The sequence below is a fragment of the Porites lutea genome, chromosome 1, assembly GCF_958299795.1.
Source record: "Porites lutea chromosome 1, jaPorLute2.1, whole genome shotgun sequence".
Classification (NCBI taxonomy): Eukaryota; Metazoa; Cnidaria; class Anthozoa; order Scleractinia; family Poritidae; genus Porites; species Porites lutea.
This window is the reverse complement of record NC_133201.1, coordinates 32,177,787-32,203,167: the sequence shown is the minus strand read 5'-3', so window position 1 is coordinate 32,203,167 and position 25,381 is coordinate 32,177,787. Positions and strand designations below refer to the sequence as shown.

Here is a 25,381-nt window from a genome sequence, read left to right as displayed (position 1 = left end):
AAAGAGCACGACCATAGTTATTAAAGTAGAATGGTTATGAAAACCGTTAGACTCTTTAGTGTTTGTTTTTGTTACCTGTTTTGGACCTGACCGTGCACAACGTTCAATAGCATTCCTATCACTTTGAATTTACTGTCCGATAGAAACATCGAAAAAACAAAGGATTGTACACGGTCAGGGAGCTTCCAACATGAAATACAGCATCGTTGTTTTCAACTTTGATGTTTGCCGGCTCTCATAACCAGTCTCCTCTACTGTGCCAAAATCCAACCAATCATTTTCAACTCTAATTTAGCTCTCTTGTCATGACGCCATCAAAAAATCCAGCACGAGAATTATCGATCCCTCGGAGTCTTTACGTTTATGAACTATTAGAGCAGCTAAAAATTAATAGTCAGAGAAATTTTATCTTCAAAAGGTTTCTTCGTTTTTTGATATAGTAAGCTTGAATTTCTAACCTTTTGAGTTACGAGACATTTACATGGCGGCCGAAAGAGCTGTCCTGTAGGTTAAACAAGTGACTTCTTTTGGGGGATTATGCAATCTGAACAGTCATTGTTTTAGAAAAAAGTGAGATGAACACATGCATTCAAAGCAAGACTCAGGACAGATTTTTCTGGTCGAACAGCTGTTTGACTGTTACGTCATTGTCCTGGAAAATTTCCTTTTCTTCCGTCCACACGTGTACAGAAAAACAGTGCTATCAAATTTCGGATGGCCGCTAATCCACAAAAACAATGAAAACAGCAAAACGAAAACAACACAAGAACAAAACAGTGCCAGCGCGTATACATGAATACATTGCGGTATGTACATATTGGTAACAACAACAAAAAGGTCAATTTTTTGTTCTCTAAAATTTTAGGTTTTTATTTGCCCACTGTAGACTATGGTACGACTTGAATTTTTTGTGCTTTCAAACTTTACCATGAAAGGTGCCATAAATAAAAAGAACACATTTGCGGTTATCAAAATGACTGCTACCTCTAAATAGGAATTTGACGGATTATTTGCAATCACTTAATGTTGAAACTATCACGAAACATGTTGAATGTTGATGAACGCAATAGAGCCAGATCAAAAGCGTTTCAGGTAAATTTCGCTCAACAACAAACAGCATAGTAAGCGGTCAGTAAAAATAGAAACAAAAGTAAATAAATCTAAGCGAGTCACCGTCTCTTAGGAAAAATTAAATGAAGTTTGGTACTTGTAGTTTAATAAGGAAATTGTGAGAATAACCGGTTTATAATTTGATTGCTATAAGGTGTAGCTTAGTTGAACAATGAATACTTAAGTTATTCTTCGTTGACCTTAATTGATGATGATTATTTTTCTTTCTTTCTTTCTTTCTTTCTTTCTTTCTTTCTTTCTTTCTTTCTTTCTTTCTTTTCTGATCGGCTTTTTTCTTGTTTCTTGTCTACTCTTCTAGTAGACTTCTTGTGAACGTTGTTTTTGGAATATTTGTATTGTATTTCCTCGTTCCGAGGCGTTCGGCTTTCTTGCAGTTGCACAGTGCGGGTGGTCTTGTTGGACAGTTGGACCACAGCTGGCGAATCCTGCTTTCCTGCGCTTTACCAGCGCCCCGGAACGAGGCATTCCAGTGGAAGGGAAGTTGTCAGGCGGCTTGGAATTGGTAAGATCTTGTAAATCCTTCTTTGTCGTAAATTGCTGATAAGTTGAATTTGATCCTGTTAAAATTTAAAACAAAGATTGTGAGATTATTATGCTTGCTGTAAGTGAATTGAAAGGAAACGTATTTGCAGTTATATACTAGATTTGATGCTTATTTATTTTACGCATGTAAACGATTTTCAAGTTTTTTGAAAAGTTTACTTACACTACTGTCATTATCTTTTTAAAAACATGCAAACAATGTCAGCAAACCAAGCTTATACTGAAATTTATAAAGCAAGCTTACCTGTAACTTGTGTGGTATTGAAGCCCGAAGCAAAAAGTGCATAAAGCAGAAAGAAAACTCCATGCAATGGAAACATGGTTTTAGTCTCTGTAAGAAAAAAAGAAAGAAAGAAAGAAAGAAATATTGAGAGGTGATATTCAAAACAATGTATGAAGCCCAGAAATACAATATGAAAATTCATTATACAGGTTAAACGAGCTATGTATTAAGCAGAGTCCTTTGTTTTGCTACTCGTCTCTGAGTTGCATCGCACTTCAAAGTGACCGGACATTTTTTTTCGTACAGTCTAATCGAAGCTTACCTTTTGAAACAAAGTTCCACGTATTACTCAGTTTGCGAGAATTGTTAGAGGGTTGGACGATTTTCTGACCACTTTGCTACAAAATAAATATGAAAAAATCCAGCAATTAAGGGGACTTAAATATGATCATAAGCATGATAAATTAATATTTTTCTTCTGCGAAGAGCAACAGAAGAAAGATTAATAATGTAATACAACAGTATTTTTTTCTGTCAACACTCACTCGTTCAAAACACGCTACAACTTCTGCGTGTGCGCTGTCCCCTTCGTGAGAAGCTTCTCTTCCACAGAAGAATGAATGCTTGGTACTATTCACGTGACTTATTTCGAAATAGCAGCGTGGAAAATCTACGGAGTTTCCTAACGAATTCCATGCATGAGTTGATTTGATTGTCTAAAAAGAAAATTGAAACGCAAATCATTTAAAACAAAACAAAAACAAAAGCATAAAAACAAAGATTAACTTAGCTTGATCACTTTATTGATTAAACGAGCTGTGTCACGAAATTCAGCCACATTAGGAGATTACAAAATGCCCGTTAAAATAAGGGAAACCTAAAAATAACCGCTTAAAACTTTACTGAAGGTTAAAATAACATAACAGAAACAACAGATGCCAAGGATGGGCAAAAATGAAGAAGATTGAAACGGATGGAAATTAGGGTTTTCGAAAACTGTTCAGCCTGACAGTTTTTCAAAGTTGATCCCCACTAGCTGCTTGCAACTTCAAAAGCGATGCTGAGGAGACATATTTGTTCGTCTCGGATCTCTGATTTTGTCATTTACATGTAATTTCTTTGCTTACTTTAAGTTCCATAGCGATTGAGGGCGAGTAATTGGCAAAATTAAGCAAAATGAACTGGACTGCCGTGACACAGCCCTTTTAATCACTTAAATATAAGCAACATGACGAATAGGTAGTGGTTAGAGCCAAGCCCAGTCTTTATTACTTTAGAACTCAGACCTCCATAGCCTCGAGAGGCAGGGATTCTTTTCACTAATGAAATTCTCGCTTTGGTTAAGTGTTGATCTATTATCACTAAACAGCTACATGTAACTTAGGGCACTGGGTTTTTCGCTTTTTTGTATGTGACATCCAAACTACACGGAACCCTCGCCTTGGAAAGGGCAACATCCTATCTCGACAAACAAACAACAACAGCAACAACAAAGAAACCCTAAGTAGTGGTATCGTCTTGAGAATCGGGCCCGAACTTTCTCTCTCTAGACATATGACTCGGACAGCCCTACCAACTTATCCAAACCTGTCGCAGATAAAACGCCACGTGGATTTTAATCAATACTATATCATTAAGGAGGCCAGACTGTTAAAAACAGAGTTCCCTATTCGCACCTTTACATTGCTTCCTTTGATTTTCCATCCAGGCTCCAGTTTACTGAGTTCAATTTTGATGTCTTTATTGCTTTTAGACACAAATATCCCAGCAAGTGGTGTCAGTAGTTTGTTTCCTCTTTCGTCTTCATCCTGAAACATTTTCTGTTTACAGGAGAAAGAGAAATAACATGTAGAAATCAGTGTTCGTATCATTGTACGGAAACAACTTAAAGTAATAAGTTATACTTTGAATTTGGCATTATCGTTTTGCATTTCAAGGGTTGGTGGTAATAAAGCTCTCTAGCGCCTTCGCTTTCCTGAAGAGAGGTTAATATATAGAGCAGGGATGAGGATGATCAATGGCTGGCTGGCTTGCTAAGGCAATAAAATCATGATAAAAAAAATAATAATGATAAAATTAAAATGAAATAAATAATAATAATAAACTAAAATCATGGTAAAGAAATAATGGTGGTAACATTTTAAACAAACAAAACAAAATAAACAATGGTAATCGCACCCTATACCTTACAAGCTGGGTTTGTATCATCTACTAGATAAACCCAAATCTTCCAGTCTCTTCCTTGTTTTGGTTGTTTAGCAAAGATCGCCATTTGCATTCTTTTCTTGTCATCTTTTCCTGATCTTCCGAACGCAGCGATCTCGACGTCTTCCAGAAGAGATGGCAGAGTGACTTCAATGTCATTGTGTTTTAATTGCACTTCAGCTTCGGGGCAAACCACCATCAGGCTTCTCCAGTTGCTTCTCTGATTGGACACACCTTGGGCTCCATGTAATATGGGGCGACATTTAACCTCCATATCCCACTCATTTCCGGGTGTCATTAAACAGCAGTGTTCAACCAGAAAAGGTTGAGATGGTGAAGTACCACTCAGGATTTTACAGCAGCCGCTGATCTGGACTTCCGGTTGATAATCTTCATCTTTCTCTAGTCCTATTTAAGAAAAAAAAAAAACATGTATATATCACAAATTAGTAGCTCAGAATTGGACAGGTTGTTTAACTTAAAGAATTGAGCTCGCCCGAGAAACCTTTTCTCTTTCACATAACCTCATAACGAGACTTATAAATCTACCTTACAAATCTACGTTATGTATTTATTTTCTAAATTTAAATTTTGGCGCCTTCGTACGTTGTTACTGCGTACGAGTCCGAAAAATATATATGTATTACGTACTCAGATAATATGAAATCAAAAATCAAAAACGCAAACAAACCCGCTTAGACTAATTACTCTGTCAAAAGCTTTCCTTGAATCCTCTGTAAACCTTTTGCTTCAGTCTTCGATAGTAATTCTTCCAGCAATAAGCTGGAATACTTGCAGATGTTTTATTTCAACTTAATTAACACTTACCCATGTAGTTCGTTTTTTAACTCCTTGGAGTGACAGTACCTTGTAGCGGCAATGTTTATTGGTACTGTGTAGAATTCTGTTGTAGCTTCTGCTTTTATATTGTCTGTTTCATGTTCTGCTTTCATTTTTATTCGCTAGCTATCATTGCATCACTACTTCTGGTTTAAACACTTTCGTTTCTTGAGGGGCTTTTAGCATGTTATTTAGGGGAAGTCGTGACACAAACAAAGTTTTTAGAGAAGGGTTTTTTCCCAGTTTCGGAAGTGTGAAACGCAAACCTTCAAGGGTACCCAACGGCGGTTTCCTCCTAAATGCATTGAAAAGTCTTTTTGGGCTATCCAGAGTACTCTTAGATCTCTAGAAATGCATTCTTAGGAGCGCTATAAAGTTTGTGTATATCTGTTCGGTCATCCTAGGAAAGCTTGAAGCTTTTCAAACTAAAAGGGCTTCAGTGTTATTTTTCAGAAAAGTTTAGATGCAATTGAACGTTTACGAAATTGAGAATTTTTCTTATTCCTCACCCCATCATATTTTTGGATACGAAAATTTAGGAAAATTAAAACGTAACTCAGCCTAACATGGGGGGGTACAATGTGAAAAATTAAACTTTAGAAAATCATAGGGAATTTCTTAGATAAGCTTCCAAAATTGTACCACAGTGGAACGCTCATCCAGAAATATTAGCCATGTTTGAGCAATAGAAAATTCTAGGCAATATTTGCTTCTCCAAACAGATATTTTACAGAAAACAGTCGTTGGGTGCCCCTGAAACTTGAAAAGCAGAAACTTTTGTCTTGGCTTGAAGGAAGGGCGAGAGACGTTAATGTCATGAACGATAGATTCATTGTATTCAATTTGGAGGATGCAAAATTGCAAAACGTATTTGGTGAATTTGTTACTCACGCCAGATATTCTGACAACGAAGTACTGCAACCACGGTAAATTTCACTCTTTGCTCAAATAAGGAAATATCAAAGCAAGTGGTATTACACAACTGAAATCTATTTAGCTACAATGACTCGTGTTTCTCCAAGATGATCATGTCATGGGCACGTGCGTATATCAAACGGAAAATAAACGAGTGATTAATTAAAATAATTCTCCTACGACGACCTCAAACGTAGTCCCCAACGAGTACTTTTCCCTTCGAAAATGAAAACGCTGCCATAAGCGAAAAGTAAAAATAAAAATAAGTTATAATAAGATAAAATCATATAAATAAAATGAACCAAATATCGACTTCACTCGGGAAATCCCCAGCACAATGTATATTCTCGGTGACGTCTGTTTAGATTCCTCGGCTATTCGACGAACTCGAATAGCTAGACGAACTTGTATCATCAAAAAGTTGATAAGTTCAGTCGTCTTCACACCAAGACACAATCGATAGTTAAACGCTGGAAACTTGGAAAGGGATACATTATACATAACACGTAAGTATCTTTATTATAGTCAAACGTAGACAGGGTTTTTCGGGGAGACTATAAATTTTCTACTGGTAAAATAAATATTTCCATAATATTTGTTATTTACAACTCTTGTCAATATTTATGGGAAACAAATATAGAAGGCACTATCTAAGTACAGAAAGCAACAGACGGTATATTCGGTTTATTTTACACCGGCAAACGGTGATATACATAAATAGGGAGCTTTAGCAAAAACCACGGCGACGGCAAAGAGAACGTCAAAAAAGCAATAGGTTTATTACGCAAAGCAACAATTTTGCACGTGCATCACGCTTTTTTGTACATTTCTTTACCGTCCTTGCACGACTACGACGTGAAAATGCCTAATTTCAAGTTTTATGGACGACGTAGACAAGCGACGACGAATCTCTTTCTCTCTCTCTAAACTTGAGTGAGGTCCTCAAGAAATCAACTCCAGGGAAATTCGCCTACACTTGCCATTTTCAGCAAACTGGAATACACGCGACAAAGATTGAAAAAACGGGAATTCATTTTAAAACTGACGTTTTCGCTGCAGTTGCCGCCGTCGATGCTAAAGCTACCTAATAATTATGATAGCGGTTGCGTGCAAAAGTTCCCTTTCATGAATTACAAAATCGTTTTAGCGTCACGCGATCAAATTCACAGGCACGAAGCTTTTGTTAGGCTTTAATCAGACCAAAAACGCGTTTTAAATCCGATAGCACATGAAATAGAACAATGAATTTTAATTTTTTAAGGGGACATTTTCCCCATCGAAGAACAGCGGGCTCTCATTCAAAGGAAGCATTTAAATGAATGGTTTTCACAAACGCAAGGTTGTAAACGTAAACATGCTGGCAGGGGAATCCCCTGTTCGATTATGTATGCAGATTAGGCTAAGGGGAAGTTTAAGCTTTCGGTTTCATACTTGGTTGGGATTTTTACCAGCTGATGAATTGATGTTATTTCTATTTATTTCTCTCTTTTCCTTTTGAAAATCAAAAGTTCAACGCATCACTGTCTTCCCTAAATAACATGCACAATAATTTTAAACGCGATATTTCACTATTCTATCGACGCTTTTTAATAATACTTCAGCTTCCAGAAACACCGTGTTTCCTTTAGTAATATGTCTTACGTAAGAAAGCTTCTTTGTCTCAGCCAGATTATTTTTTTGCAAAGGGGAGGCTTACTTCAAGGGGGAAGCCGGAGTTTATAGCAATTTATTTATTTCATAACCAGCATTACATTTTCCGGTTAAAACTATTTAACAGGTCGTTGAGTCAGACCATGCTTCCCGGTAACCATTTAGGTGACAACGGATGAACTAGTGTTTTCCACTGTCCCGATCTTTTGCCAGACATTATAAAAGCAATACGACTTGCCCGCCTCTATACATTAGGAGGCTAGGATTAAGCTTCAGAGCAGAGAACAATTCTCGAAACAGTACCCTTTAAGCTCAAGTCATGCAACGATTGAAGAATGTTCAAACATACGCTATCTCTACTCCTATGCTAGGTAACCTTTGGAGTCTTCCCTCCAAGCATTCTGGCTATCCATCAGTTAATTAGATTTCTCGTTTCTAGAGTCTACTCTTGCTGCTTGAGTAAATTGCTTGTTAAAGAAAGGGAGTTGTTGGCTCTCGCAGAACCATCGTTTTTGTAACTGCCTTACATCGATTTGTTCAAAACGAAACTTGCAAAATTAAAACTTCCTTTTAAAATCTTTCTAGTTCGCAAATCACATACTAGAATACCATTTTGTAGGGACTGGTATGCCAAAATCAAAATGATAATCTAATTGTTTTGTAACTTTCCTGAGGGAGCAATATCAAGATGATTTAAAGAGATAAGTTGACTCACTCTAACGAAGACACTGACAGCCCTTGAAACATCACTATTTCCGGCTGTGTCACACTCCTAGGTAATTCATTTAACTGGGTAAAGTGCTCGTCAAATAAAACTTCAAACAGTCGAGGAGGCAAAGTAACTTTTGAGATGCCAATGTAATTCAAATACATATTTATTTTTAGAGAGTGTTTTCTGGGGCTGTCAATATGAGGTCGCCATTTTGAACATCAAAATGGCCTGGGTATGAGATTGAACGTCGTTCTTTTAGTCTTCCCACCTTCTAACCGCCATATTTACACATTTACCGTGCTGAAATCGATATCGACAACGGCTAGCGATCGATAACACTTTACGACATTTTCCAAGACCTCTTGATTGATTAAGGTAGACTAACTATAAGTTATTTTGTCTTTCAAGCTAAGATGCCAGTGATCAATTGTTCTGTATTGCAGTTTCATCTGGGGTTGTCAGTAATCACACGATAAAATCATATTATCATGCTGGCTGTGCTAATGACCGTGTCACGGAGAAGATGGCGTCCTTGGACTGCAAAGCTAAAGCCATGCATTGGTCTTTTTATTATATCGTAAGCAAAAGCCTTTTTGTAACGCACGGGTGTTAATTACAAGGGAAATGAATTTTAGTCCGCTTAGGATTATACCTTGAACCCCTTCAACATTTGGATGGGTAAGAGGAGGAAACCTCAGTCCTTAGCGGATCAATAAGAAGGAAAGATGTCATAAATTTACATGTTTGTACCTTTCATAGCAGCCTTAATTCGTTGTCTTCATTGTAAATCTTTTCACCACGGGCGGCTTTCGCCAAGACACTGCCCAGGGAGAATTAATTGGCAGATTTGATTAAGTGAGTAACACATTTTTCCCTCTTTTGCCTAGCTTTCGCTGAGGCCATGTCAGACAATGTCTCGCTGACTGAACAAACAACATGTGCAGATTCTGAGTCCGAAGATGCCTGGTACATTATTGATATCTTCAGCCACGTTCAACTAGAGCTTGATGAGAGCAATGAATCCCACAAACAGCTTTTTCTATACGTAACTAGAGCTGGAGGGAACAGAAGAACCTTTCTACAGGTACATAATTTTCTTAGGGATCTAGGATGGGATAATGTAGCCGAGTTCGCATCCTAGCTATTGTCGACGTCATGAGTGGGTTATAATGTTCTATCTCCATCATAATGAGAAATGCTGATGAAGGAATTATGAAACATATCAGCATCATTCATCATCAGCTAATAATAGAAACTGGGTATTTTCATCGCCATCAACATGATTCTTTTAGCTTCTTATTACATGAACCCACAATCACAAATCTCGCTATCTCTCTTTGTCTTCATGCAGTGTGTCGTACCAATTTTTAAGGTGCTTCCGCCCTCCACTGTACTGTGGTTTTTTGACGTCTGTCGACTTTCTTTCCCACCACAGGCCCTAGCTAATTTTTGCCGTTTCGTTCATGCAAACCCCAGGACGAAGGAAAGACTCTGTTCAAAGAGAGGTTTCCGTAATACATGGGATTTTATGAAAAAAAGGGGCTAACCCTCCAAAGCAGCAAAGGGGGTATTCTTGATTATCATCGAGAACAAATGCATTTTCAAAAAACAAAAACAAAAAAAAAACCTGTTCCAAATAATTTCAGATTTAAGGTCTGTCCCATCACCTTCAGTTTTACTGATAAGTGTTGATTTAACATTTGTCTTTTAAGGAGGAAAAGACCAGAATTCCAATGATAACAGTTTATTCAAACAATTTCTTCTGGAGAAAAAAGCAGGGATCAGTGACTCTTGTTGCCAAATTGGAGATGGGATCTTTTCAAGCTGTGAAAAAGGTAATGCTTATCTTTCCAGATAAATGTGGGCGGCCTTTGATTTTGCCCAAACTAGTGGTAGCCAAGAAACTAAAATTTACTGAAATTTTCTTTGTAAATTCCTCATCTTTTTTTAGGGAGACAAGAAGTCTGAAACCTCTTTTATTGATAACTTCAGAATCAGATTGCTTTGCATATGAAATTTATAAAACTGTCTATAAATTTTTCAATTATTTCGAAAAGTAATTAGTAAAGAGATAGGAAAATCAAAGCGCATTTTCATCCAAACTGTGGGATTAAAAAAGAAATAAAGTTCCAACTTACTCGGTTGATCTCGGGCAGCACAAGTAGTTAGTTGCCGTTAGTTATCGGTACACATCGGTGGATGGAGATAGACAAATATAAAAAGGGTTTGAGTTCATGTCCGTAAGACAGTATAGCTAAGCTCTTAAAACTCACAGGCGCGCCTTTATCGCCTCTTTTAGAAACATGAACATCTACTATTATCTTATGCAGGTTGATAGACGGAAGATAGAGGAGATGAGACTACCTGAGAAAATAACCTTTACTCTGCCACCATCCGACGCATCGTTCATGAAAGTAAAAGCCAAGCTAATAGATGAAAACAGTGATAATGAGATCCTTTTGGAAACAGAGCAATTACACGTCGCACTGTCCTTGGTAAGTAATTTTAATCAGCAGTTTTTTTTTTTTTTTTTTTTTAGAGGGCCGTTATTTGCGTCTGTGTTTCTATTAGGGAATAGTGCTATCACTTGTGCCGTAAAAGAGGACCTAGAAAGCTAAGGGTCTTTAAAAATTAAGATCCGATTTCGAAAACTCAATTAGAAAAACTCAAGATGATGTTTGAAATCTCGGGCTCATTTCTGTTTGTTGTTTCCAAACAAGGAGTAATGGGCGCCTAAAAGCTATTCGTTAACGATAATCACATGTGGAGCCAGGACGTATAACGTGGAGGGCTCTGCAGAGGAGAGAGGTGTTTGGTATTATAATAAACTTTTTTTTGTTTTTAATCATTTTAGCTACCCCAGATCGACACGAAGCCTGCAGTAGAACACGAACTTGTTATCCGTGAACCAGCCGAGTCCAGCACAGTAACTGATGAAGTTACGAGTACGTGACGACAAGTATGGGTTTTACATGACTTTCTAATTAATGTTGCAGTTCTTTGGTGCAAATTCATTTCCGCCTGTAAATACTTTGACACAAGTGTAAATACGAACGGAGATAATACCATTGCAATTAGCTTTAGAAGTATTTGGCAAGCGCTTGAATAATTAATTTGAGTGAAGAGGAATTTTATTAGACTCTATTTTTTTAAGTTTTGTTGAAATAGGGATCAAATCATTCGTGGCCGTTATGACACTACGTGAAAGTTGACATGTAACGCAACCGAGGCAGACTAGGCCAAGGGTTTTCGTTTTCAGCGGGAAAACGAAGTTTAAGCAGTGCTTCCGAGACAGACGACGACGTCCTCTTTGCAAAGACGTTTTTCTTGTTACAGTCTTGTTATAGAATTCAAATACCTCCGTACTTTGACGATGACGGTGGTTTAATGGACCATGGCGAATGTATTGTTCTTTACGACCTTTATTATTCGTCGCGCAGCTTTGGTGTTTTTCTTTTGTTTTTTTGAAGCCAGTAAAAGTGAATAACGATCTCGAATAGTTCTTGACTTGCATTTAATACAAAATTCGGCTGCTGAAGAGAATTCAGTGCTGCTGCAATGCTCTCCTATATTTGTACTCTCTCAGGGCTCCTCATAACCACATTATGTTCCGGAGTCCACTGGAAAATAGTTGCAGTTGCTAGCTAGCAACTAAAAACATGGGAAATTATCAAACTTTAGTACGAAAAAAATGAATCAACATATATCCTTTGGTACAACCTACAATGCACGAGTAAACATAGACCGTCAAGGGAACGAACAGCATCTAATGTAACAGGTTCGGAAGATAGCAGAGGAAAGCCTATTTGTCTTTCCGACTGGTTGTTCCGCCATCACTCAGGTTTTCAGACAAACCGAACCCGAAAAATAAATCCAAGTTAGCAGGCAAAGAAATCCACAAAGTGCTTAACATTTGGATTCTGCTAATTCACAAAGAATATATTTCCACTTATACTGAATAAAAAGGGGGAAAAAAGAGTGATTTACACACAAAAAGTATGGTTCTATACTTGCGTTCTAGCGACGACGGCAAACCTCCCTGAATTTCGTCGTCGATACTTAAGGTGCCTACTAATTCTTACACTATGCTTTGCACTTAAGCTTGGAACACACTATTCGCGGTAGGATAGTTCGTGTATTATTTACTGGTCAAAATTAATTGTATTATACTGAACAAAGAAAAACAGTAAACCTGATACTTTGAAAAAAGCGCGATCAACCGTCCGTCATGACTCCTTTTGTCGTTCTGATCTGACATGAGCCCGTTTTATTTTCCAGTGGCGGATCCAGGGGAGAGGCCCGGGGGGCCCGCTCCCCCGTTATTATTAGACCAAACTGAGGTCCGAGGGGCTCAAAAAATTTTTTTGGGACACCGCCAGAGTGATTTGTTGACAAACATGCTCCAATTCGAATTAAGCGCGTTAGATCTAAAAATTATCCGTGGATTACTGCTGATTTGAAAGAACGCATGCATAATCGTGACACATTAAAGATCAAAGCAATCAAGTCGAATGATCCGCACGATTGGGCCAATTTTAAAAGGATGCGTAACAAAGTTAATACTGAAATTAAAGCTGCTAAAGAATTATTTTACAACAATAAGTTTACTGAAACTAATGGCGACCCGCGTAAAACGTGGCAAATCATCCACGATCTTACATCTCGTAAAGCCGCTAATTTATCGATTAGAGAAATAAATCTAAATGGTACTTCTATATCGGAACCATCCGACTTGTCGAATGCTTTCAATGATCATTTCTCATCAATAGGACCTAAACTTGCTAATGACATCCCATTATCTAATAACAATGACCACTGCCATCGGAAATATGTCAAAGGCATTAACAATAGATTCGAGTTCCGCTCTACTGATAGTGGACAGGTTTTAAAACTACTGAATAAACTAAATAAGTCTAAAGGGGCTGGTCTCGATAAACTACCAAGTCGGCTTATTCGTGAATGTGCTGACCTTATTTCACCATATATCTCGATTATTTTTAATTGCTGTTTAACTACCGGCACATTCCCTGATGACTGGAAGTTAGCCAAAGTTACGCCTATATTCAAGCAGGGCGATAGAAGTGATATGAACAATTATCGCCCAATTTCTGTGATCTCAGCAATAGCAAAAGTCTTCGAGAGAATAGTTTATAATCAGCTTTCTTCCGATTTATCCGAAAATAATGTTTTGTCAAAATATCAGTCTGGTTTTCGATCCTTCACTCAACTGTAACCGCTTTGCTCGAAGCCACTGATAATTGGGCCTTTAACATAGATCGTGGCTATGTTAACGCTGTTGTCTTTTTAGATCTAAAAAAGGCATGTGACACAGTCGATCACTCTATTCTATTATCCAAACTATGTTTATATGGAGTCAAAGGAATTACCTACAAATTGCTTTCTTCTTACTTAGAAAATCGTACGCAAAAATGTTCTGTCAATGGTGTCCTTTCTAAAAGCTGCACTTTAACTTGTGGGATTCCCCAGGGGACAATACTCGGGCCTTTGCTGTTTCTCTTATACATTAATGACTTACCTAATTGTTTATCTAACTCGCAACCAAGAATGTACGCGGATGATACTCACCTAACATATGCTAACAATGACATCTGCTCCCTTGAGGCTTCTTTAAATCAGGACTTGTTAAATATAAACAATTGGCTCATTGCCAATAAATTGACTCTCAATATGACTAAAACTGAATTTATGTTAATCGGATCAAGACAAAAATTGAATAGTCTATCCGTTCTCCCAGACTTAGAAATTAATGGCACACAATTAAACAGAGTCGATTTTACCAAGTCTCTTGGTGTATTAATTGATGAAAATCTAACATGGAGTAATCATATCAACGCTATATCTAAAAAAATCTCTTCTGGTAGTGGATCTATTAAACGAATAAGTCGCTGTGTTCCTCCTGCAACTCTACATAATATCTATCATGGGTTAGTTCAATCACACTTCGACTATTGTAGTGTTGTTTGGGGTAACTGTGCCAAAACATTATCTGACAAATTACAGAGACTTCAAAATCGTGCTGTCCGCGTCCTTACCCATTCTAGTTATGATGCTGACGCCAACCAACTGCTTAAAGAATTAGGCTGGGATAATTTAGAAAATCGACGTCAAAAACTAAAGGCTGAGATGGTTTACAAGTCCTTAAACGGCCTCGCACCGAATTATTTGTCCTCGAAATTCATTCAACGGAGTGATGTGATTACTTCTTACAATTTGCGCGATTCTGATAATAAGCTTGCAATACCATTGCCGCGTACTAACCATTACAAAAATAGCTTTGCCTATAGTGGTGCAGTCCTCTGGAACAGTCTACCCTCAGTTGCTAGGCAAGCAACATCTCTGACTAATTTCCGACGATTCTTAATTAATTCCGACAAGGGATTCATGTAAAACAGGCTTTAATTTAGTTTACTTTTCCTTAATAGTTAGCAATATTTTAAATTATAGAATATTAATCTGTATACATAGTTTCGTATTTAAGTTGTAGCTTTATATTAAATTGTTAATGCCTGATGTATTTACCTTGTTTTTAAATAAAGATGATGATGATGATGATGATGATGCCTCCTCCTTATCTAAGGGTCTGGATGACCCCCTCCCCCCCCCCCCCCCCCCCCCGCGATCACAAGGTCTGGATCCGGCACTGTTTTCGATTTGCCTACAACACGATTTAACAAAATCTGGAATAATATGGGTAGATTTTAGGTTGGTCTCGAATGTCTCAACAAGACCGTGACTTTTCTGAACTGTGAGGCTCATTTTCCGATGAAACTATTCATGAATCCAACTTATCAAAATCTCTTGATATGAATATATGCAATTTTTCTATTCTCTTTGAAAAGAACAAACGATGAACCAGAGAAAATCATTACTTATTGACTTAGGGTCTGGAGGCGGGGGGACCCCAGGTAGATGAGGTAACCCGGTTAGGCGGGGTAACCCGCCTGTTCATCTAATCTCTCATTTTGTTCGATCACCGTCGTTTACAGGCAGGGTGATACGCCGAGAAGGGTTGCCTGATCTGCCAGACGGGGTAATCCTCTCAGCCAGGCTCACGTGTAAACGTTTTAGGTGGGGTTACCAGCCTAGCTGGGGTCGAATTGGTGTTACATCAAATTCGCGCCATATTCGAACCATAACTATTAAAAGTGACAATACCTAGAAAACCACTAACAGCAATGAAAGGTTGAGGCAAGAGCAGCGAGTAAATTGAAGCAAAAGAGCATTATCGTCAAAACATGATGTCTGCTTGCCACTTTTTTGTTTTCACCTAATGGCATCAACATCGTCCAAAAAAAAACAACAACAACAACAGCAATTAAACAAGAGCCAAATGGGCATTAGTTAGCCATACAAAGTACGTTTTCAAATTTTGTTAATTCTGAAGACACCTTAATTGCAGTTCAACGTTATGCTTCAATTGACATCAATGGGGATATTAATGGTAAATTGGCCGTTGTTAAGTTGTGTAAATGCTTAATTCATACTTTCGTTAGACCAGATCCCTGATTCTAGTGAGCTTACCAAATGTATTCGTATTCAGCTTTTCTAAATTCTGTTTTAATTTTTCTACGACGACGTTACCGTAATTAGATGTACGTGCTTAGCGACCATTCAAGACTTTTCAGAAAGTGCACCCGGGGGGGCGGGGTTGTACGATTGCATGTAAACGCGAAACGCATGTAATTTTTTTCCCCGCCTGAACAGTTTACCTCACCTATCTGGGTCCCCCACCTCCAGGTAAACAGGCCCTTACTGATCCTTACTGGTAGCCTGCGAACTGCAGACGTGTTTCCGGTCGTCGCATGTCTCCCTTCGATACTAGTTATTTTTTGGAGGGGGAGAAGCAGCGAGCGGAAATAAGTCTGCAGTTCGCAGGCTACCTTAATGGCAATGATAAACGGGCGATCAATGCCTAATCAGTGACCAGCCTTTGAAAGTTTATCAATTTCGCGTCTACATGGTCTATGTCACTGATGCTATTGATTTTTCATTGATAACATATTGATTATCGATCGATACCGATATAATTCAATCCAGCATTTTTTTCTTTAATATAAGGTATTTTCTTTTAATAAATTCTTACGTCAGAATGGTTCGCGACGATAACGACGAAAAATCGAGTTGCTTATGTCCATTTTTGACGGTTTTAAAGAGTTTGTTTATCTGGCTTCCTTAGACCCCGTTTACAAGGTTCCGCAGACATTTTTGAACGACTAAAGTGTCACGGCAAGTTTTTCACCTGATCAAAAGTAGGTCTGAAATTTTTGACCGGTATACGGTTCCAATGCTACGGAGAATGGTGTAAACAACTGAGAAGGGTGCAAGTTTTTGCACAGTTTTCGCGATAAAAGCCTTTAAAGCCTAGTTACGCGCGCCTTTGATGGTAAAAAAAGTCATTCCAAAACTAACACAAGCAAAAAATTGCACGGACTCGTGTAAACGTACAGTACTGTAAGATAATCTGCACGTTTCCATGTAAACGAGGTCATACTTGAGCTTACTTTGCACGCTTAAACTCCGTTTCCGTTTTCCTTCGTTTTCATTAAATCTTTCATCGCACTGTCTATTGTATGAAATTTTCAACATAAAGTGATGAGAATCCAAAATGACTTATTTTTTTCAGAGTAAAAGCTGTAGTTATTTTTCATTGTTATCATTATTATTGTCATTGATAATGATAATTGTTAATATTTTTGAAGATCCGCTGGCTTAGCAATGTCGGTGAGTGTCGACTCTTGTGTGTCTTTTTGTACTACAGTAATATCTTCTTCCTGTTCTTTTTCTTGTTCTTATTATTATTCATAATTATTATCATTATTACTGAATAAAGATTTATTATTAATTATTATTATTATTGTTATTAAATCCAAGACCCTAGAAATCGAATTCATTACCTTCTAGTTACTTAAGTTAAGAGCTCTGACGACTGAGCGCGTAAGCTATCATTTTTTACCGATTGTGAATAGGTCGCTGGTTTGGGAGTAGTCACAGCTAGGATTTAGTACCCCTCGTTTCGTTCCGTTTTCCCTTTTATTGAAATTATATCATTATACATGTGCATAATTCGAATAGTCGTTTTAAAGTTTGATGTCTGTTGCAATTCATGCGACCGTTTAAGTTTCATTAACTGGGGTGATGGTTTTCAAACTGTTTATAAGGGCCTTTCAAAGCTTTAGCCATGGTTTCTACACCTAACGAGATTATTTTTTTTCTTTTTGGCTTAAGTGCTTTCCGCTCTAGCTCTGCCAGTAGCTGAGTTACTTATATTATAGATTCCTCCTTTTAAGCAGGTGTCTCAATCAATTTCGTCTCATTACCGTCGCAGTTAAAATAGCTCTTTAGACGAGTTTTAAAATGAAGTTAATTAGCTAAAGTCTCTGATTGACCGTTCTCTTGCTCTTTTTCTTTTCTTTTCTTTTCTTTCTGTTTGTTTCACTATAGAAAAACGCAAACAATATTTCCCTAGTCTTTATGTGGTCCATCAAAAAGCCAACCATCCCTTGAACGTTTATAATACTGAATTAACTTACATCCCTTTAATACGCTGGCAGTTCATTTAAAAGGAGCTGTCAGCGTTCAGCGGGACAGATGGGGTATCTTTTTTAGCTCCTTTAATTTACAGTGAATTTAGCTTATCAAAGCTGCTTTTTTTTTCTTATTTCATGTTTCATCTACCTACCGTTATGGGAGGTCTAAAGACCGAGGAATTCATGGATTTATCGTATTTATACATAAGTTAATTCAACTGTTTTAGACTTCCTTAATGGCGTAGAAATAGCGTAATTCCTCTTCTCTTTTCCCTCCTTTTTATGTGTGCATTTGTGCCACAGCTATCTTGCTGACCTTTAACTAATTATTTCTTATTGAACGCTATGTCTACTGGCTGCCTGGCTCCGCTAGCCCCTATGGTTATTACAGGCAGCCAGCACTGAAGTTTAGTCTTTTATTATACTTTCAATGTCATATATATATATTTTTTGAGCAAGAGATCAGAGTGAGTACAACAAAGATTGTTGTCGTTGCGTCCAGCGCATCTTTATAAAACTATTAATTAATTAATTAGTTTCAAACACTTATAAGGCGCAAATATCTATTTAACAATTATTCGCCGAAGGCGAAGTTAATATTGTTGAATAATCCCCGAGACGAAGTCGAGGGGATTATTCAACAATATTAACTGAGCCTGAGGTGAATAATTGTTTTAGTATATTCACACGAAGTGATCTCAACAGAATCAGAAAGGAAACCATTAAAAAACCATTAGTTTGATTGACGGGTGAAAATTCATGCGTGAACACGAAGCCGTAAACAGTGGATGCGCAAAAGTTAGATCTTTACAGTATCTTCAAACATGGCAAATGATAGTTTTAATCCTTTTGTATCGAGTTTTGTAAGCTTTAGCATCAACGGTTTAAAAGAAAACGCCGAAAATTTAAATTACTACCCAATTCTGAGAAGAAGAGTATCTAGAGCTTTATTTGTTTCTGTCAACTCACCGTGAATGAGAAAGTTTTCTTCGTCGCTTCTTGCAAATGCTGTCAACAGCGGCTGCGATCAAGGTAAGCGTTGTTTATCTCCAAAGTTCTTTGCCTTGTTAACTTGCTGGCACGTACAATTTTCGAAAATATTTGCCTTCCTCTCTTCTCCATAAATTAACCTCTATTTATAGGCAAAATTGGTCTTGCGAGAAAATCCCGAAATCACAAAACAGTGACAAAGCGACCTCGTTTTCCTCTGTAGTGGTAAACATAGCTTCGAGCGTACAAAAAGTCAGCTAAAGTAAACCACTTCACAATAAATCACGCTGTTTAAACACCATGAAGTCTTTTCTTGCCTTCAAAGTCATCAGCACTTGGATATTCGTGTATTTTCAAACAGGTTTTACTTTGAAACTTTGGCAAAACACCCAGTTCACGACAGCGATTTTGCTCGGCTTTATATTCACCGCCTAGCGCGGTGAATATAACGTCATAGTCCGAGATAGCTAACCAATCAGATTGCTTGAATTACCAAGATCACTGAGTGTGTATATACTAAATAAATATATTCAAATGCGCCAAACGGACAAACGGACCCTACAACTCCCAACTTTGTTTGCCCGAGACTGTTAGGAGTGGTTGGATAGAGTTGGGACTTGCTGGCAGTATATTATGCCATAATTAAACGAGTTCGAGCGACACATGTGAATTGTGTGCGTGGCCCGAACAATATGGAAGAGCTGTGTAAACGGATCCAACATTGTTGCGTCATACGCTTTGACTGTCACTCTCAACTTAATTTTAGAAAGAAAAAAATTATAATATAGAAACTACCAGCAACTTGACCTAAAATATTTGATCATGCATCAATACAGCGTAGTGTATGATCAGCAAAGTCTAGGACCATGTTCAGACGCCGAACTTTTCATGAGCCGAACCTAATTCGAATTAAGGCCGACCCAAATTATTAACACCGGCTGAATTGATTCAGACGCTGATCTTAATTGCAGCTGAACTAAGAAAAACTAAGAAAGAGTAAATTATTAAAACGTTGCGGCTCGGGTGAATCCTTGAGGCTGGAACTAGTTTAAGTAGCCATTCTGCAGCTCGAAGCTGGTCTGTTGACCCCAAAAGATTGTTTTGGGTTATTAAATGCAAGTTTCCAGATAGCCTCTCTTGGTTCAACCGTCATTTTCCTAAGTTGTTGCGGCTTTTGGGTTGTTTCTGTTGAATGAATTCAAGGAAAATTATATTGATTGTGCTCTAGGAAAAGGCAAAGATATGCGTGTGGGCCGCTCTCTATCAAATATCAGGTCTAAAACATCATAACAACGAAAACAGGAGTACCAGTTCCATCTGTTTTCCAACTTTTTCCCATAAAACCATTTCCTCTAAGCAAAATAAAGTCCCCCCCTTCCCCCTCCTCACTCTCCATTCACTGTTTGTGTGTATAATTCTCGTGTTTTTCCGGGTAGAGAGAGCAAAATATACATTTCATATTCGTCTCAAAAAGTTTCGTGCAAGGTTATCAAAAAATATTTGTGAAGTCAAGAATTCTTGTCTCGTGACTATTCTTGTCTCAGTCCTTCTCATGAACAAGGCCTTTCTTTAATTCTGCCTTCTTTGCTATATAATACAAGACTTCACGGGAAGCAGTTCCGTTTACCCTCGATGTCGCCAAGACCCTTGGAAACACATACACCATGATTTCAGTCTCTGGATCAGACATTAAATCACTGTTGGTCCCTGCAAATTTTAGCGGCATTGTATTAAAACCATTTATTTCGTTCAGAAATACAATTTTCCTTTAAGGACCTGTTATCTACTCAGCAAAACGTACCTATTGAGAGTTGGGCGAGACAGCGACGAAGCAAAAAAGACAAAAAGGACAAAAACGAACGTCGGAATTGAGGTGTTTATCTCTAAAAAATAAAAATAACAATAAAAAGATCATTAAAGAAAAATAAACTAGTTAAATATAAACCCCAAAACACGTGCTAAAAAATCGGCACGGCACGCCAAATTTTTAGCACCGTGCCTCGTTTACCCGTGCCGAGACTACCTCCGGGAGGTAGTCTCGGCACCCCTAAAATTTTGAGCACTGGTGCCACATTACATTTGGGACCGATAAGTTTACATGTCGAAAATTGGGAGTGCCGTGCCTTAAAATGGTCAGCACGGTGCCAAAAATTTGGCGTGCCGTGCCGATTTTTTAGCGCGTTTAAATGGGGTTATAATGTTGGCATTTACTTTGGTCTTACTTGTTGAAAATTCACAATCAGGATAGCCCAGTTTTTTAAAAGCTCTACGTGTCTGGATGACCTGGCGACCTTTTTCCTACAAAATGAAAAAGAAAAGGTAAGACGTCATTTTCAATAATGTTGTCTACGCAAAGGAGAAGAAGAAGAAGAAGAAGAAGAAGAAGAAGAAGAAGAAGAAGAAGAAGAAGAAGAAGAAGAAGAAGAAGAAGAAGAAGAAGAACAGGCTCAAAATCATTTTTGCGAATTTGTCAAGGGGTGTACTGTACTCATGTTGTCAAATTTCTTCTTCTAATTCAATCCAATTAATCAACGAAGTCCGCCTTGTGTAATTTATAACAAAATTTAATTAACTTACCCTTTCAAAATACCTCACAATTTCTGCGCAGGCGACGTCTCCTTCGTGGGAAGCCTTTATTCTGCAGAAAAATGATTGTTTTGTTTTGTCCACGTGTCTTATTTCAAAATAGCAGCGTGGAAAATCAACTGAGTTTTCAGGTGAATTCCAAGCATCTCTTGATTTGATAGTCTGAAAACAAATAAACAAATAAATAAATGAATGAATGAATGAACGAAAACACATGAACGAAATGTTACCAGTGTTATTTCTAAAGCCTTGATTGTTTCTATATTGTAAATAGTTTCCATTTTTATGGCAGCATGGATATTTAATCGATCAATCCACTAGTGGTCAAGCTTTTTATGGGGCGTTGAATGCGACTCAGATAGTGATTTTCTTATGGTGGCACATCCTTTAGGAGAACAGTCTGCTACACAGACGTTTTTAGTGTCGTCACGCAACCCTGGAGGAGCGTTGTGTGACGACGCTACAAATGGCTGTGTAGCAGACCGTAAGGAGAAGCGTTCGATCGAAGATACGAGGGAAACCGAATAAACGCCTTAGAAAATACAAGAAAGGTTAAGGGTTATTGTATTTGCAAAACGTGCAGCACCAGGTATTATTATTTTTAGGTCGAAGGGTGATACTGCTGCAAAATTATGTATTAAGTCTCTCCAGAAACTCATAAGGGGTTGAAACGTGTTTGATTTGTCCCATGCATCCTATTATACCACAATGTGACCTCATAGTTCTCCTTTCGTACCTTTACACTGCTTCCTTTGATTTTCCATCCAGGCTCGAGTGCACTGAGCTCGATTGTGATGTCTCCATTGCTGTTTGACACGAACATCCCAGAATATGGTGCCAGAAGCTTGTTTCCTCGTTTATCTTCTTCAAGGCAAATGCTCTGTTTATTGAAAAATACATTCGGTGCAATTCAAAAACCCCTCCGAATGACCAGCAAAATCTAAATAGTTATTCAACTAACTAATATATGTCTGCATACATCTGAGTCAGAATAGCCTAAGACTGAACCTTATAGCAGAGCCCCATACCTTAAAAAAATATGGTAATCCATCCATCCGAGAAATTTTGGTAATCACGTGACCGTACGCTCGAAAGTCCGACTGTCGGCACAACAGGCATTCCAATGTAAAATAACTCAATTAACAGGTATGACACTACAGGCAACTGGAGGTGTTTTTGGCGGGAAATCTCAGGGCCACCTGGACTTTTATAGAGAAAGAACAACAACAAAGTCGAGTCTTTCTCGACATTATCTTTGATGTTCACTCTAACTAACTAATTAGATCTTTTGATTTTGTTGTCGTTCTCATTGCCGTCGCCGTTTAGCAGTAGACAATTTTATTTTTTTGTTTATAAGTATCTAGTTAACGAGAGCTTCGCTTTTAGCCCTGGCTAAATCTGTATATTATATAATTTTACTTTGATGGATAATGGCTAGGATGGCGTCCATAAAAAAAAAAAAAAAAAAAGTACAGGTTGATTTTCCCGCGTCCCTTTTAAGTAACCTGTTTAGAGAAATATAGTATCGCTTGATACCTTGCAAGCAGGATTTGTATCATCTACGAGATACACCCAGATCTTCCAGTCTCGTCCTTGTGTTGGACGACTGGCAAAGATCGCCATTTGCATTCTTTTCCGGTCATCCTTTCCAGGCCTTCCAAACGCTGCTATTTCCACGTCTTCCCGAAGAGATGGCAAAGTAACTTCAGTATCATTGTGTATTTGTTTCACAACAGAGTCGGGGTAAACCTCCATCAGGCTTCTCCAGTTCCTCGTTTGTTGGGAGCCTTCTCGGATGTCGTGCTGTACAGGACGACATTTTACCTCGATGACCCATTCATTGCCTGGAGTCATCAAACAGCAGTGCTCAATCAGAGTTGACGGAGGTGTTGATAGACCACCATGGATCGTATAACAGCTGCTGATTTGGACTTCTGACGCACGGTCCGCGTCATCGCTCTCTAGATCTAACAGAGCAGTGGTTTGTACAAGATTTTCTGCAAAAGTGGAAAGTCCAGCCTTTTAAGCTCCTCATCGCCTTTCGAGCTAAAAAAGCAGTGCTGCGACAATGTGTTTTCAGAGTACGTAGTTAAATTAACAGCCTGTTTACATGGAGATAGGGGACCCCAGATAGGTGAGGTAACATGTGGCGGGTCGCCCCACCTATCATGTGAACGTGATCAAATTAAAACGAGAGTTTATCTGGACAGGTGGGAAACCCCACCTAAGCGGGCTGGGGTCCCCCACCTACATGTTAAAACAGGCCCTAATTCAAGTTATTATGTTCTGTAGTCTACTGAAATACATTTCAAGACCTCCCTAGCCTATTTAGACCTATTTAGTAACAGTTCGTTTATAAATAAGTATAACACTAGTGACCTTCAATTACTAATTCACTTTCTGAAACTTTCTGCTGGCTAGTCTATTTCCAGACCTAATCTTTGCCCAATATGTTCTCGATATTTACTCATGTTATGAAACCCCGTACGTGACACGAATAGTGAGACTGGGTTACTTGTCAATATACACCCCAGTTTGACGCCAAAAGTAGATTACGTAAGTGGACACTGCTGGACTTAACCATTTACTCCCAGAAATTTCCTGATAAGCGTAAATGTAGACTGCATGAGTAGTTCCGTTTAGCGCGACCAGGAGCTAGTGCATTTGCCTCGTTCGCTCCCACTTTATAACGCCTCGAGGGACCGCCCAAAGTATTCAAATGTACATGAGAGACATTAAAGTCTAACACACTCAGAACACTATGAATTGACAACTGTGTAAACAAGTGGCAGAGAACTTCGTCACACATGTTTGAATCTCTGGAGCATCGAATAGATTAACAGAGAACAGGACGAAAAAGAGTTCTAAAAGGCCTAACCGCTTGGCCAGTTTCACGTCTAGAGTACTACCTTTTACCCTTAACAAGCGTTAAACTCTTGCTTTGCAATTTGCACTTTACGCATAAGTCTGTATTTTTAGCAAGGTCCGCAGTATATGCTTTATCCAGGATCTTAGCATTTCACTCCTAATCCAGCATCGGGCATTAATCTTCATTTAATCCCTAGTCGACTTTAGTCTGCATAACTCATCCCTGTTTGACAGTCTGCCGTGCGAACAATTTAAAAAATTATTCTGGTGTGTTGACTTCGGCCATAGCCACCTTTAACTCAGGCTGGTGGATTTTCTTGGAATGAATACCTGACAATTGTTAAATTTGGACTTATTTTGTACTTTATATTCAATATATAAACATATATCGCACAAGTGATATTTCTAGCTATTTTATCCTTGTTTCTGGGTGATGATAAGGCAGAAATATGCAGACGTACAGTGAATGACAAATTGATAAAAATGATGAGCACTAAAACATCGGCCGTTATAGTATTCTTGACTTCACTTTGAACTTAGAGATATAAACTAATCATTTTTTTTTCCCATATACCCTACTAATTTCCCAGGCTTAATTTATTCAATTCTTTATGTTTTCTTTTGGTTTATCTACTCACCCATGTGCAATACTTCATCAAACTCCGATCTTGCGAGTGACGCGGACCTTCAGTGCGGTCGTTCAGTGCAGTTCTGTGTTTGTTTCTTTTTATAGTTGTTACCCTCTGTTGTTCACGTCATTCCGTTTCACCTTACAACCAATAAAATAAATCGACTTTAGAGGGTTTTCCCCTAATTAAAACATCACGGAATCTATTCTTTTGTGTTGATATGACATTAACCTTGGCAAAACACATGTTAAAACAAATCCCTCTCTTCCGTCAATGAAAATTTAAAAAGAAAGCCAAGACACGAGTGTCATCAAAGAATTATTTAGCAAAAGTCTAAAATGAAAAACATCGAGTAATCTTGAAATATATTCTGAAAAGCCTTTTAATTATATTAGCGACGAATTTTAGCGACGACGATCAAGCATCCTTATATGAATTCCGGGCGATACAATAGGACAATGCAAACTACGTGTTAAACGCTTGTCATGACATTTTTTTCTTATTTCCTAAATATACTTAATGCTTTGTTCTTTTTAACCAA

At 38.1% G+C, this 25,381-nt stretch overlaps 3 protein-coding genes across 7 annotated transcripts in view; 1 reads left to right on the top strand and 2 right to left on the bottom strand.

The window, feature by feature from the left end:
- Nucleotides 1-5,090, bottom strand: part of LOC140948513 (uncharacterized) — a 60,713-nt gene extending 55,623 nt beyond the window's left edge. The window contains exons 1-3 of one of the 2 annotated variants that reach the window (XM_073397792.1): nt 4,931-5,090; nt 4,083-4,510; nt 3,574-3,717 (exon numbers count right to left, since the gene is read on the bottom strand). In XM_073397792.1, coding sequence (XP_073253893.1) covers nt 3,574-3,717; nt 4,083-4,510; nt 4,931-4,934 — 576 coding nt within the window. In that variant the 5' untranslated portion in view covers nt 4,935-5,090. Of the gene's footprint in view, nt 1-3,573; nt 3,718-4,082; nt 4,511-4,793; nt 4,908-4,930 lie in introns of those variants that run through there. The other variant, XM_073397801.1, reaches the window with a different exon arrangement.
- Nucleotides 1-11,228, top strand: part of LOC140948593 (uncharacterized) — a 32,238-nt gene extending 21,010 nt beyond the window's left edge. The window contains exons 1-5 of one of the 4 annotated variants that reach the window (XM_073397862.1): nt 6,223-6,363; nt 9,107-9,303; nt 9,932-10,054; nt 10,550-10,714; nt 11,074-11,228. In XM_073397862.1, the coding sequence (XP_073253963.1) occupies nt 9,121-9,303; nt 9,932-10,054; nt 10,550-10,714; nt 11,074-11,172 (570 nt within the window). In that variant the 5' untranslated portion in view covers nt 6,223-6,363; nt 9,107-9,120 and the 3' untranslated portion in view covers nt 11,173-11,228. Of the gene's footprint in view, nt 1-6,222; nt 6,364-8,480; nt 8,595-8,662; nt 8,797-9,106; nt 9,304-9,931; nt 10,055-10,549; nt 10,715-11,073 lie in introns of those variants that run through there. The other 3 variants (XM_073397873.1, XM_073397868.1, XM_073397851.1) reach the window with 3 other exon arrangements.
- A 6,964-nt stretch (nt 11,229-18,192) lies between these two features.
- Nucleotides 18,193-24,943, bottom strand: LOC140948470 (uncharacterized). The gene is made up of 7 exons (XM_073397714.1): nt 24,850-24,943; nt 22,880-23,340; nt 22,080-22,223; nt 21,335-21,505; nt 20,980-21,055; nt 20,559-20,640; nt 18,193-19,942 (listed from the first exon to the last, which is right to left on the bottom strand). The coding sequence occupies exons 1-7, from the start codon at nt 24,851-24,853 to the stop codon at nt 19,915-19,917; spliced, it is 966 nt and encodes a 321-aa protein (XP_073253815.1). The 5' UTR covers nt 24,854-24,943; the 3' UTR covers nt 18,193-19,914.
- Nucleotides 24,944-25,381: the final 438 nt, after the last annotated feature.

Coding starts and splice junctions, on each gene's coding strand:
- LOC140948470 (XM_073397714.1), bottom strand. Junction 22,224..22,879: donor ATACAAATCCTGCTTGCAAG/GTATCAAGCGAT, acceptor TTCAATAAACAG/AGCATTTGCCTTGAAGAAGA. Junction 21,506..22,079: donor TCAAAGGAAGCAGTGTAAAG/GTACGAAAGGAG, acceptor ATTTGTTTTCAG/ACTATCAAATCAAGAGATGC.